General features: G+C 43.1%; 3 protein-coding genes across 3 annotated transcripts; all 3 read left to right on the top strand.

Annotated features, from left to right (window-relative positions):
* The first annotated feature begins 464 nt into the window (after positions 1 to 464).
* Positions 465 to 869, top strand: LOC112881056 (cortical cell-delineating protein-like). Its single transcript, XM_025945764.1, has one exon. The coding sequence runs from the start codon at positions 465 to 467 to the stop codon at positions 867 to 869; it is 405 nt and encodes a 134-aa protein (XP_025801549.1).
* A 7,830-nt stretch (positions 870 to 8,699) lies between these two features.
* LOC112881055 (cortical cell-delineating protein-like) lies at positions 8,700 to 9,104 on the top strand. Its single transcript, XM_025945763.1, has one exon. The coding sequence runs from the start codon at positions 8,700 to 8,702 to the stop codon at positions 9,102 to 9,104; it is 405 nt and encodes a 134-aa protein (XP_025801548.1).
* Positions 9,105 to 11,366: 2,262 nt separating this feature from the next.
* LOC112881054 (cortical cell-delineating protein-like) lies at positions 11,367 to 11,771 on the top strand. The gene has a single exon (XM_025945762.1). The coding sequence runs from the start codon at positions 11,367 to 11,369 to the stop codon at positions 11,769 to 11,771; it is 405 nt and encodes a 134-aa protein (XP_025801547.1).
* Positions 11,772 to 12,731: the final 960 nt, after the last annotated feature.

Raw genomic sequence — 12,731 nt, 5'->3', positions numbered from 1 at the left:
ACTAATTTATATTCTAACCTGTCCATACTTCATGGATTGTGTCGTTGGCTATGTGTGCATGTTTAACTAGCTAGCAGCTTAGGCATGGCTGAGTTATTAATGGCGCGAAACATATTAATAAACAGATGACATACTTAACCAATCAAATCAACTCTAGCTTACTCCATTGGTAACGACATCATTCATCCTTGTCCAACTAGCCCACAACAACTATTACACCCACAATATTTTATCATGCAAGCATATATCAATACACGTAAGTAATGTGATAAGAAATATATCCTCTCGGACAAATAGTGTTTAGCTATACCCATAACTTCAAGCACGCTTGGTTCATCAATCAGACTATAAATACCACCCAACACCGCTTCAAGAGAACCATCCTAAAGACACGCGAGCACCTTGCAAGAACCCACAAGCTAGCTAGCTACCAGCACAAAGACACTTGAAGCTAGATCATAGCAATGGCGTCGTCCAAGCTTGCTGTGTTCCTGACCTTCCTCGCCTTCGTGGTAGTCGTGGTGCATAGCTGTAAGCCAAACTGCCCGACTCCAACCCCGCCGGTCGCCCCTAGCCCACCGGTCGTGCTGACACCGCCATCCGGTGGTGGTTCATGCCCAATAGACGCGTTGCAATTGAATGTGTGCGCCAACGTGCTGAACCTGGTGAAGCTAAACCTTCCGGTTGGTAACAACCAGTGCTGCCCGCTCCTTGATGGACTTGTGGACCTTGATGCCACTATTTGCCTCTGCACCGCCATCAAGGCCAATGTCCTTGGTATCAACGCTAATGCGGATGTTGACGTGCGCATCCTCCTGAACTATTGTGGCAAGACCTACCCCGCAGACTTCACCTGCCCCTCCAACTAACCAGCCGATGAAATGGATCACTCATCCATGTACAATTACCCATGGCCTCACCACATATCATAGTAATCTTGAATACCTTTGTTGTCGGTCTATATGTTGGCCTTCATCTACAAACTCTTCGTTGCGTTGTTGAGTGCTTGCATGCATGAAATAATGCCCCTCTACTTGATTTCCCCTTTGATTGTCATTTCCGTGCGATTGCTTATCCAAAGCAAGTTATTGTCTCTTACATGTAAACATCGGTTGTTTGTGTCTTTCTTACATGTGGAATAAAAAGTTTATACATGCCGTGATTTCAAGTTGAGTAGTCCTGTGGCTTTGACACACATGTGCATCAAGCATTCTTACCTCTCATGTGATCGACTCTTCCTTGAAATATTCCATGATGAACCAGCGACATGCCACATTGCACATGGGCTTGGACTGTATACGTTCTTTTTGGCTCAAGCTGAATACATAACATGGGCAGGAAGTAGTCCGCGCATACAAGTTATCATTAAAGACACGGAAGTAAGAATAGGCTTTGCTTATGATATAAATCAAGAAGCTAGCCATTTATGCACGCAAACGAGATGTGAGATTTTAATTATTCTAAATAAAAAAATGTTGCTATTAGAAAATATATTTGTCTATCTTATAGTATGATTCCTATTGAAGGAATGTCACATATATGCTTCTAGGTGCTAGCCAGTTGTGGCATGATTGATGACCTTGCGATGGTTTTAGAGTTTAGTGCATTTGACTGTCTGCTGCCTATGCATTGTGAAGATAGTTGAAATTGCATTACCATCTTTCCTTGAAAAAGTTCAGACGATGTTGATGTGAGTATTTTTGGATGATATGAGGCGAAACCGTGAAAACTGCTCAAAATAGCAAATGAAATTATACCTCTAAAAACTCATGTGGCCGAAATGGATAAAAATTAACGTAACATGTGGGCTATAGAGACTCTTATTAAGCCAATATCTTACTATCCAGTTCCTGGTCTAATGATTTTTTATTTGACAAGCTGGTCATGGTTAGAATTGTGATGGTGGATCCATGGCAAGTGTCACCAAAAATGAAGAAATAGGATGGCGTGGTGTGGATAATCTAGCAAGGATGAGTCTGTTGAGCACAACAAAGTAGGTGAACCGTGTTCACTGCTTATCGGTGAGGTAGCCGAGTCGGTTAGGACTAAGGTTGAAGAGGCCTATGGTTGTGCATCGAAATGATTTACTATGGATCCGCTACGTGTAACAGGCCTCAAGCTCACATGTTTAACGACTCATACGGACAGAGACCGGTAGCTTGCTAACACCGTATTGGTTTTCGGCAAGCATGGAACTAGCAATCATGTAGCGTCCCATGCATGCGATGGATATGCAATAGGAAGTAATAAAATTTAATTAGCTCTAGATCTGAATTGGATCTACCTTTTATTTATGTGCGTAGTTAGAGATCGTGGTATATATGTTTGTCGTGGAGAATATTTTAAATATCTATCTTACTAATGTGTGCTCCAATGGTTACATTCCAGGTTGGATTAATGTAGTGGTGTTGCACAATGTTCTTATCTTATCTGCCTTGTTTCAAGGATCCAGGTGCCATGAAACAAACCAAGGAGCATAGTATGATATCTCCTGAGGAGCCGAGCCATAGATAGAGTTGACTATTAGTGAACATATTTTTTGATTTTCTATAACATTATTGTTAGAAAAAAATCATATGATATGGTGGTGAAATCGCAAAATTAGATGGACAACATGATGCACATGTTTAAACACCACTTACTAATTTATACTCTAACCTATCCATGCTTCTTGGATTATGATGCTAGCTATATGTGCATGTTTAACTAGCTAGTAGCTTAGGCATGTCTGAGTTATTAATGGGGACAAAACATAATGAGGATTCCTAAGGTAGCACTATAATTGAGTTAAAGTTGATCTCTCGGGCAAAATACTTGTTTTGGGCACCTGCTTACTCCTAGTCTGCCAGGTGACTCCGGCCAACAACTCTACGCTATATCCGAATGTAGAGGGTTATAAAGGTCATGGACTACTCATGCATATAAAGAGAACCAAGTATAACACTATAAGAAGGAATCACGAATACAAACTTACTTGACTCCGAAGGAAGCCAGCATTCATAGAGGTACAGGCTGGGAGGAGAGTGCCGACACCCCGGCACTCCACCCAGCTACCCCTCACTCCCTCTCTATTTCCTAAACACTACCTAGGCAGCACTAAGCCTCTAAGGAGCCTAAAGCTCAAATGTAAGAGTGTAAGCACAAGAGGGGAATGGTGAAGTGTGTCCTCATTCTTACCCTCTCCTCTACTATTTATAGGAGTGTCACATGGGTTGCTCTGCCGAGAAAACAGCTGCAAGCTCTTGGAACCACCATTGGGAGCCAATAAGGAAGCTCCACGTGGAAGACGAACGTCGGTGGCACCGACCTTGGTTCGGCCGAACCAGCACTGCCTCCAAAACCGTCGCCCTTTGGTAGGGTGGCTGCCAAGTGGGTCCCACATGTAGGTAGGCGTGCATGCCAAGTTTTCTTCACGGTTTAGGCTGTCAAGTGGGCCCTTCAATCCGTGTGCTTGTCTCTGATTGGCCGGGCTTTTGTGCCTTGGATTGGGGGTGTGTTTCCTTGCTCTTGAGATATGTTTTCTCCTCTAATTGACCTGCATACAAATATTTACCAACACTTGTAGAATTTGTTAGTAATAACCTCTACCACTAATGTTGATGCTTGTCTTTCCGGTGTTTATGCAGGAGTTGACGCCCTAAATTTGGTACTTCAGCGCCGTCAACAACGCCCCCACACTTAGCCTTTTCTCGTCCTCGAGTGAAGGAGAAAGGACTAAGGTGGAACATGGCTTCATATGATAAGGATCGACATGTATGATATTCAAAGCCATACCTGAACTCGTGAACTTTTGAAGTGTCTATCATGTTACCTTGGGTGGTTGATGGCTGGAACGGCCTTGATCCAAATCCCCTCCGCTCCTTATATCTAAGTAACTTGGGTTTTTGGCTATGTATTTTTCTCAGAAGGCTTACCTAGCTCCTCAAATGATTGTATCAGATCACTCAATGTGTATAATCCTCACCAAGGCATTAACTTGCCTTTCTTTACCCTACTTCTAATAAGGTTTATGTGGAGCTCAAGGTAGGGATGAAGATGAGGCATACCTGCATCACATGTGTTGCAAAGCCAAAGATCGGATCCAAGTAGAATACAAGTCATACAATCTGATTAAGATGTGCAAGTGTGTGGATGAAATATGATGGAAAGGTGTATTGACTCCTTTTTGTATGATTCCATCTCTCTCCTTTTTCTCTTCCCTTTGGACATGGGCTATCTTTTTTCCTTTTTTTTCTTCTCTCTTTTTTTCATCATGCTTTGAGCATGGCTTTATTTCTTTCTTCTTTTTTTTGCATAGTCCATGTCTATTTTGCAAGGATACTTTTGGAGAGAGAGGTCACAACACATGTGGATTTTTATTTGGTGGATGGATGGATGGGATATTACTAGCTTTCAGTGTAGAAGTCTAGTATGTGGAAGTGGAGTGTACGTGATCTTGATCATGGAAGTATGAAGAATATTCTGCAAGGGTCACAAAAATTTGGCAAAGCTCAACATCATAGCAAGCAGCATGTGTATTGGTTTTTCAATAAGGTCAACTTATGGCTTGGGTAGGATGGAGGCATATCATTGAGGAGCTAGCTAGGTCATTGTTTTTCAAGATAAATTTCCCGAGTACTTTGGACAAATAGAGCAAGGTTCATTTTATCATGCCATATCTCAAACATCAACAACCTAGGTAGCATGCTTTCCTAAATATATAGGTTCACAAGCAAACAGGTGCAAGCGAGGAATATAGCACATGTATGCCAACCATTAAGATCATGTTTTGAGCCAAGGTTCATTTTAATTCTAAGTTTAATTTCTTTAATGGTCAGAGGTGAGATTCATTTAAACTCATGGACCAGGGAAAAGAGAGGTTGAGTGCACATACCATCGCTCTTGAAGAAGATAGGGATCGAAGCGGACCAGTGGTGATTCGTCTAAACCACGAGGGCCGCTAACTCACTTTGGTGCCCTCGCCTTGTCCCTTGTCATGTCGGCGTAGTCGTTGTTGTGCGACACAATTGTGGGAGATCTTGAGTGCATATGTCGATCATGAACTTCAGATATCTCCCCTACACTTGTGCTTGTACTTGGTGCTGTATTCATAACAAAAAGGTGGAAACAAAAAGGGGGGACTCTGCTGGTTCGAGGAAAAGGGAGCCTTTATTCAAACTCAAATATATTTTTTGGTTTTTTTTCTTAATTTTTTTTTGGTGGGGCAAGATTAAAGAACTAACACCATCTCCAAACCAAGATAAGATTTGGCATAAAGGGAACTTGCTTGGGATACTTACATACCTCCCCCACACTTGGAGTTTGCATTGCTAAGCAACTGACCTCAAGTGTGTGGAGTTCAAGCTTCCCTTCACAACCGTTCCCTCACCAAGAGTTACCATGGTGTTGTAGTCGGTGTAGCTCTCATGCTCTTAGGCGTCACCTGTCTGTCGTTCTTTTTAATATCTGCCTAAAATGGTTAGCGACCAAAAATACCTGAAGGAGAGTTTATCCTAAAGACACGATCTTGCTTTTATTCAAAATGGAAATGATAATCCGGGCTATCTCCCGGCAGTGCTTTGTTTATGGTCACAAGCTCGACCATGGGAACTACCACTTGCAGCTATCACTAGTGATGTCATTCCCCTCTCACCACCAGTTGTTGATGTGTCATTGAAGCTTTAGCTGCAAGATTAGTGCCACAGTGCATCCATGAAACTTGCATTGTTTACGATAAACAAATGCATCTACAACCAACCTTCTAAAGATTTTGCAAGAGAGGACCTGAAGGTGGTTACAGTTCTTGTGTGTGCTCGGGGCACAAAGCATGCCTAACTCTGGAGAGGCATTGAACGAGCATGGTTCTTGTGGTATTGCAAGAATGAAGCTACCATGCCCATCTACGGACTCCTTTCCTTCGGACTCTAGAGCCGGTGCCTCACAAAATGCCATGGCCCATGGATTCTCCATCTCGAGAGATTCATCATGAGAGATCATGGTTGAGAACAACGTAATCTCGGCCAGTAAAAAGAAGCTCAAACTCAATTGAGGGTGGTGAGGATCGTTCGTCTTCACAAAGGTGAAGGATTTCTTCCGAGTCGTGCTCTTCGTGAGTGGAAAATTTTGCGACCTCAAAGAGAACGGGCCCAGATGATATGAACAGAGATACACGCACCATCTTCTCGAGTGGCTTTTGCTTGGGAAGAGGCTTCGCTATAGGATTTTCTAAACAAGAGGTAGCAGTGGCATAAGCGGGTTCCCTAGGCTTTTCATCTAGGCTCCCTTGAGATGCATCGAGAAGTTTTTCTAGTGGGTAGCCTAGGAGAAGATCAGAATCAAGGATGTCAAAGACGTGGAAGTCTAGGTTGACCTTGGTTTTGTCTATTGTGAGTGGCATGGCACTTGCGACTCCCCGACATTCAAGGATGTGTCCAGACGGATGACTTGTGAGGAGCTTGGCGGATGGTTTTAGCGGTACATTGCCCAAAAGAGTGTAAGCTAAGTGCCATGGCATGATATTGACATCCATGATGGGGTTAAGATGGGCTTCCACGATATTCCCTGATAGAGCAAGGAATGATCGTTGATGGTGAACTAATCCAAATTGCTTCGGAAAAGCATCTCACTCCATCTGGCCATTCCTCCAGATGTCCTCCTTGAGAATTGCTTTGTTGGGAGGATCATGAGGTAAAGGAGGTACCATAGGCCTGAGGGAAGGTTCTGTCAAGGGATCTCTAGATTGATCAGTGTGGACAGAAGAACATTACTCCCCTAATTGGGCATCCAAGAGATTCGAGGAGTTTTTATGGTTTCTAGATAGATCATCCTCGAATTGGGAAGGGAACTTCAGAGGTTGAGTTACTTCTCCCTTCGATGTTCTTGGTTCGGTTGAGGGTTCTATGGCTGAATGTGAGGATGTAGATGGTGAAGGATCAGAATCAGCCGCTAGAGGATCCTCATGGCTTGACTCACACTCTTCTCGAAGAGGTTTAAGCTCGACTATGAAGGAGGTGTTCTTTGATATACGATCTAAGATTTTACTACCTTCAGCTAGAATCTCATGGAGAGATGCCCCTCTAGTGAGGAAGTCGAGATAATCGGCGGACTCCTTATCGAGACTCTTGTAAAACTTGTGAAGCAACAAAGGATTGGGTATCAATAAGTGAGGGTCAGATTTCACTAAGAGAGAAAATCTAGCCCAAGCTGCGCCTATAGTTTCCTTCTCATTCTGCTGAAAGAAAATGATAGAGAATCTCTTTCTAAGTTTGTCCCAACTGCCATTTGTGATGCTTGCAGAAAACGTGTACCATCGCTTAGCCTTCCCTTTAAGAGAGAAGGGGAACAACTTCCACCTGAGGACATCTAGTGTCATGCTTGCAAAGCCAGAGTGCGAACATAGCTGCTCGAACTCATGTAGATGGTGGTCTGGGCTTTCGCTACTTAACCTAGAGAAGGAAGACTATGAAGGAGGCGTTCTTTGATATACGATCTGGTCATGGTTAGAATTGTGATGGTGGATTCGTGGCAAGTGTCACCAAGAATGGAAAAATAGGATGGGGGTGGTGTGGATGATCTAGCAAGGATGACTCTGTCGAGGACAACGAAGAAGGTAAACCGTGTTCACTGCTTATCGGCGAGGTAGCCAAGTCGGCTATGACTAAGGTTGAAGAGGCCAATGGTTGTGCGTCGAGATGATTTACTATGTATCCGCTACGTGTAACAGGCCTCAACGACACATACGGATGGAGACCGATAGCTTGCTAGCACCATGCTGCCTGTCGGCAAGCATGGATCTAGCAATCCTGGAGCGACCCATGCACGCGATTGATATGCAATAGGAGGTAATAAAATTTAGTTAGCTTCTAGATCTGAATTGGATCTACCTTTTATTTATGGGTGTAGTTAGAGATCGTGGCAGCATGTATATATGTTTGTCATGGAGAACGTTTTAAATATCTATCTTACTTACTAATGTGTGCTCCATGGTCAGATTCCAGCTTGGATTAATGTAGTGGTGTTGCCCAATTTTCTTGTCTTATCTGCCTTGTTTTAAGGATCCAGGTGCCATGAAACAAACCACGGAGCCTAGTATCATATCTCCCGAGGAGCCGAGCCATAGATAGAGTTGACTATATATAGTGAACATATTTTTCGATTTTCTATAACATTGTTAGAAGAAAAATCATATGACATGATGGTGAAATCGCTCAATTAGATGGACAACTTGATGCCCATGCTTAAACACCTGTTACTGATTTATACTTTAACCTGTCCATGCTTCTTGGATTATTATTGGCTATGTGTGCATGTTTAACTAGCTAGTAGCTTAGGCATGGCTGAGTTATTAATGGGGATGAGACATATTAATAAACAGATGAGAAAACTAAGCTAATACCTAACCAATCAAATCAACTATAGCTTACTCCTTTGGTAACGACATCATTCATCCTTCTCCAATTAGCCCACAACAACTACTACACCCGCAATATTCTATCGTGCAAGAGTAATGTGATAAGAAATATATCCTCTCGGACACATAGTGTTCAGCTATACCTGCTCCATGAACCCATAACTTCAAGCACGCTTGGTTCATCAATCAGGCTATAAATACCACCCAACACCGCTTCAAGAGAACCATCCAAAAAGCACGCGACCACCTAGCAAGAGCTCACAAGCTAGCTAGCTACCAGCACAAAGACACTTGAAGCTAGATCATAGCAATGGCGTCGTCCAGGCTTGCTATGTTCGTGGCCATCCTCGCCTTTGTGGCAGTCGTGGTGCATAGCTGTGAGCCAAACTGCCCTACCCCAACCCCACCGGTCGCCCCCAGCCCACCGATCGTGCCAACACCACCATCCGGTGGTGGTTCATGCCCAATTGACGCGTTGCAACTGAACGTGTGCGCCAATGTGCTGAACCTGGTGAAGCTTAACCTTCCGGTTGGTAATGACCAGTGCTGCCCGCTCCTTGATGGACTTGTGGACCTTGACGCCGCTATTTGCCTCTGCACCGCCATCAAGGCCAATGTCCTCGGTATCAGCGTTAATGCGGATGTCGACGTGCGCATCCTCCTCAACTACTGTGGCAAGACTTGCCCTGCGGACTTCACCTGCCCCTCCAACTAACCAGCCGATGAAATGGACAACTCGTCCATGTATAATTACCCATGGCCTCGCCAACATATCATAGTAATCATGTATACCTCTACTGTGGGTCTATATGTTGGCCTTCATCTACAAACTCTTCATTGCGTTGTTGAGTGCTTGCATGCATGAAATAACGCCCCTCTACTTGATTTCCCCTTTCTATTGTCATTTCCGTGCGATTGCTTATCCAAAGCAAGTTGTTGTCTCTTACATATAAACATCAGTTGTTTGTGTCTTTCTTACATGTGGAATAAAAAGTTTATACAGGTTGTGATTTCAAGTCGAGTAGTCATGTGGCTTTAGCACACACATGCGCATCAAGCATTCTTACCTCTCATGTGATCGACTCTTCTCCGAAATGTTCCATTATGAACCATCGACATGCCACATTGCACATGGGTTTGGACTGTATTCGTTCTTTGGCTCAGGCTGAATACATAGCATGTGCAGGAAGTAGTCCGCGCATACAAATTATCACTAAAGACACCGAAGTAAGAATAGGCTTTGCTTATGGTATAAATCGAGAAGCTAGAAATTTATGCACGCAAACGAGATGTGAGATTTTAATTATTCGAAATAAATCTTAAATGTTGCTAATAGAAAATATATTTATCTATGTTACAGTATGATTCCTATCAAAGGAATGTCACATATATGCCTCCAAGTGCTAGCCAGTTGTGGAATGATTGACAACCATGCAATGGTTTTAGAGTTTAGTGGATTGGACGGTCTGCTACCTATGCATTGTGAAGATAGTTGAAATTGCATTATCATCTTTCTATGAGAAAAGTTCAGACGATGTTGATGTGAGTATTTTTAGATGATATGAGGCGAAACCGTGAAAAAGTTTATTATTTGCTGCTCAAAATAGCCAATGAAATTATACCTCTCAAAACTCATGTGGCCGGAATGGATAAAAATTAACATAACATGTGAGCTGTACAGACTCTTATTAGGCCAATATCTAACTATCCAGTTCCCGGTCTAATGATTTTTTATTTGACAATCTGGTCATGGTTAGAATTGTGATGGTGGATTCGTGGCAAGTGTCACCAAGAATGGAAAAATAGGATGGGGGTGGTGTGGATGATCTAGCAAGGATGACTCTGTCGAGGACAACGAAGAAGGTAAACCGTGTTCACTGCTTATCGGCGAGGTAGCCAAGTCGGCTATGACTAAGGTTGAAGAGGCCAATGGTTGTGCGTCGAGATGATTTACTATGTATCCGCTACGTGTAACAGGCCTCAACGACACATACGGATGGAGACCGATAGCTTGCTAGCACCATGCTGCCTGTCGGCAAGCATGGATCTAGCAATCCTGGAGCGACCCATGCACGCGATTGATATGCAATAGGAGGTAATAAAATTTAGTTAGCTTCTAGATCTGAATTGGATCTACCTTTTATTTATGGGTGTAGTTAGAGATCGTGGCAGCATGTATATATGTTTGTCGTGGAGAACGTTTTAAATATCTATCTTACTTACTAATGTGTGCTCCATGGTCAGATTCCAGCTTGGATTAATGTAGTGGTGTTGCCCAATTTTCTTGTCTTATCTGCCTTGTTTTAAGGATCCAGGTGCCATGAAACAAACCACGGAGCCTAGTATCATATCTCCCGAGGAGCCGAGCCATAGATAGAGTTGACTATATATAGTGAACATATTTTTCGATTTTCTATAACATTGTTGTTAGAAGAAAAATCATATGACATGATGGTGAAATCGCTCAATTAGATGGACAACTTGATGCCCATGCTTAAACACCTGTTACTGATTTATACTTTAACCTGTCCATGCTTCTTGGATTATTATTGGCTATGTGTGCATGTTTAACTAGCTAGTAGCTTAGGCATGGCTGAGTTATTAATGGGGATGAGACATATTAATAAACAGATGAGAAAACTAAGCTAATACCTAACCAATCAAATCAACTATAGCTTACTCCTTTGGTAACGACATCATTCATCCTTCTCCAATTAGCCCACAACAACTACTACACCCGCAATATTCTATCGTGCAAGAGTAATGTGATAAGAAATATATCCTCTCGGACACATAGTGTTCAGCTATACCTGCTCCATGAACCCATAACTTCAAGCACGCTTGGTTCATCAATCAGGCTATAAATACCACCCAACACCGCTTCAAGAGAACCATCCAAAAAGCACGCGACCACCTAGCAAGAGCTCACAAGCTAGCTAGCTACCAGCACAAAGACACTTGAAGCTAGATCATAGCAATGGCGTCGTCCAGGCTTGCTATGTTCGTGGCCATCCTCGCCTTTGTGGCAGTCGTGGTGCATAGCTGTGAGCCAAACTGCCCTACCCCAACCCCACCGGTCGCCCCCAGCCCACCGATCGTGCCAACACCACCATCCGGTGGTGGTTCATGCCCAATTGACGCGTTGCAACTGAACGTGTGCGCCAATGTGCTGAACCTGGTGAAGCTTAACCTTCCGGTTGGTAATGACCAGTGCTGCCCGCTCCTTGATGGACTTGTGGACCTTGACGCCGCTATTTGCCTCTGCACCGCCATCAAGGCCAATGTCCTCGGTATCAGCGTTAATGCGGATGTCGACGTGCGCATCCTCCTCAACTACTGTGGCAAGACCTGCCCTGCGGACTTCACCTGCCCCTCCAACTAACCAGCCGATGAAATGGACAACTCGTCCATGTATAATTACCCATGGCCTCGCCAACATATCATAGTAATCATGTATACCTCTACTGTGGGTCTATATGTTGGCCTTCATCTACAAACTCTTCATTGCGTTGTTGAGTGCTTGCATGCATGAAATAACGCCCCTCTACTTGATTTCCCCTTTCTATTGTCATTTCCGTGCGATTGCTTATCCAAAGCAAGTTGTTGTCTCTTACATATAAACATCAGTTGTTTGTGTCTTTCTTACATGTGGAATAAAAAGTTTATACAGGTTGTGATTTCAAGTCGAGTAGTCATGTGGCTTTAGCACACACATGCGCATCAAGCATTCTTACCTCTCATGTGATCGACTCTTCTCCGAAATGTTCCATTATGAACCATCGACATGCCACATTGCACATGGGTTTGGACTGTATTCGTTCTTTGGCTCAGGCTGAATACATAGCATGTGCAGGAAGTAGTCCGCGCATACAAATTATCACTAAAGACACCGAAGTAAGAATAGGCTTTGCTTATGGTATAAATCGAGAAGCTAGAAATTTATGCACGCAAACGAGATGTGAGATTTTAATTATTCGAAATAAATCTTAAATGTTGCTAATAGAAAATATATTTATCTATGTTACAGTATGATTCCTATCAAAGGAATGTCACATATATGCCTCCAAGTGCTAGCCAGTTGTGGAATGATTGACAACCATGCAATGGTTTTAGAGTTTAGTGGATTGGACGGTCTGCTACCTATGCATTGTGAAGATAGTTGAAATTGCATTATCATCTTTCTATGAGAAAAGTTCAGACGATGTTGATGTGAGTATTTTTAGATGATATGAGGCGAAACCGTGAAAAAGTTTATTATTTGCTGCTCAAAATAGCCAATGAAATTATACCTCTCAAAACTCATGTGGCCGGAATGGATAAAAATTAACATAACATGTGAGCT

This window comes from Panicum hallii, chromosome 2 (assembly GCF_002211085.1).
Source record: "Panicum hallii strain FIL2 chromosome 2, PHallii_v3.1, whole genome shotgun sequence".
In the NCBI taxonomy this organism is placed as follows: Eukaryota; Viridiplantae; Streptophyta; class Magnoliopsida; order Poales; family Poaceae; genus Panicum; species Panicum hallii.
Note: the sequence above shows the minus strand (reverse complement) of the source record. Positions and strands in the feature narration are given on the sequence as shown.

Excerpts from the sequence above, each read along its gene's own strand:
- LOC112881056 (XM_025945764.1), top strand. The coding sequence starts at position 465 with ATGGCGTCGTCCAAGCTTGCTGTGTTCCTGACCTTCCTCGCCTTCGTG.
- LOC112881055 (XM_025945763.1), top strand. The coding sequence starts at position 8,700 with ATGGCGTCGTCCAGGCTTGCTATGTTCGTGGCCATCCTCGCCTTTGTG.
- LOC112881054 (XM_025945762.1), top strand. The coding sequence starts at position 11,367 with ATGGCGTCGTCCAGGCTTGCTATGTTCGTGGCCATCCTCGCCTTTGTG.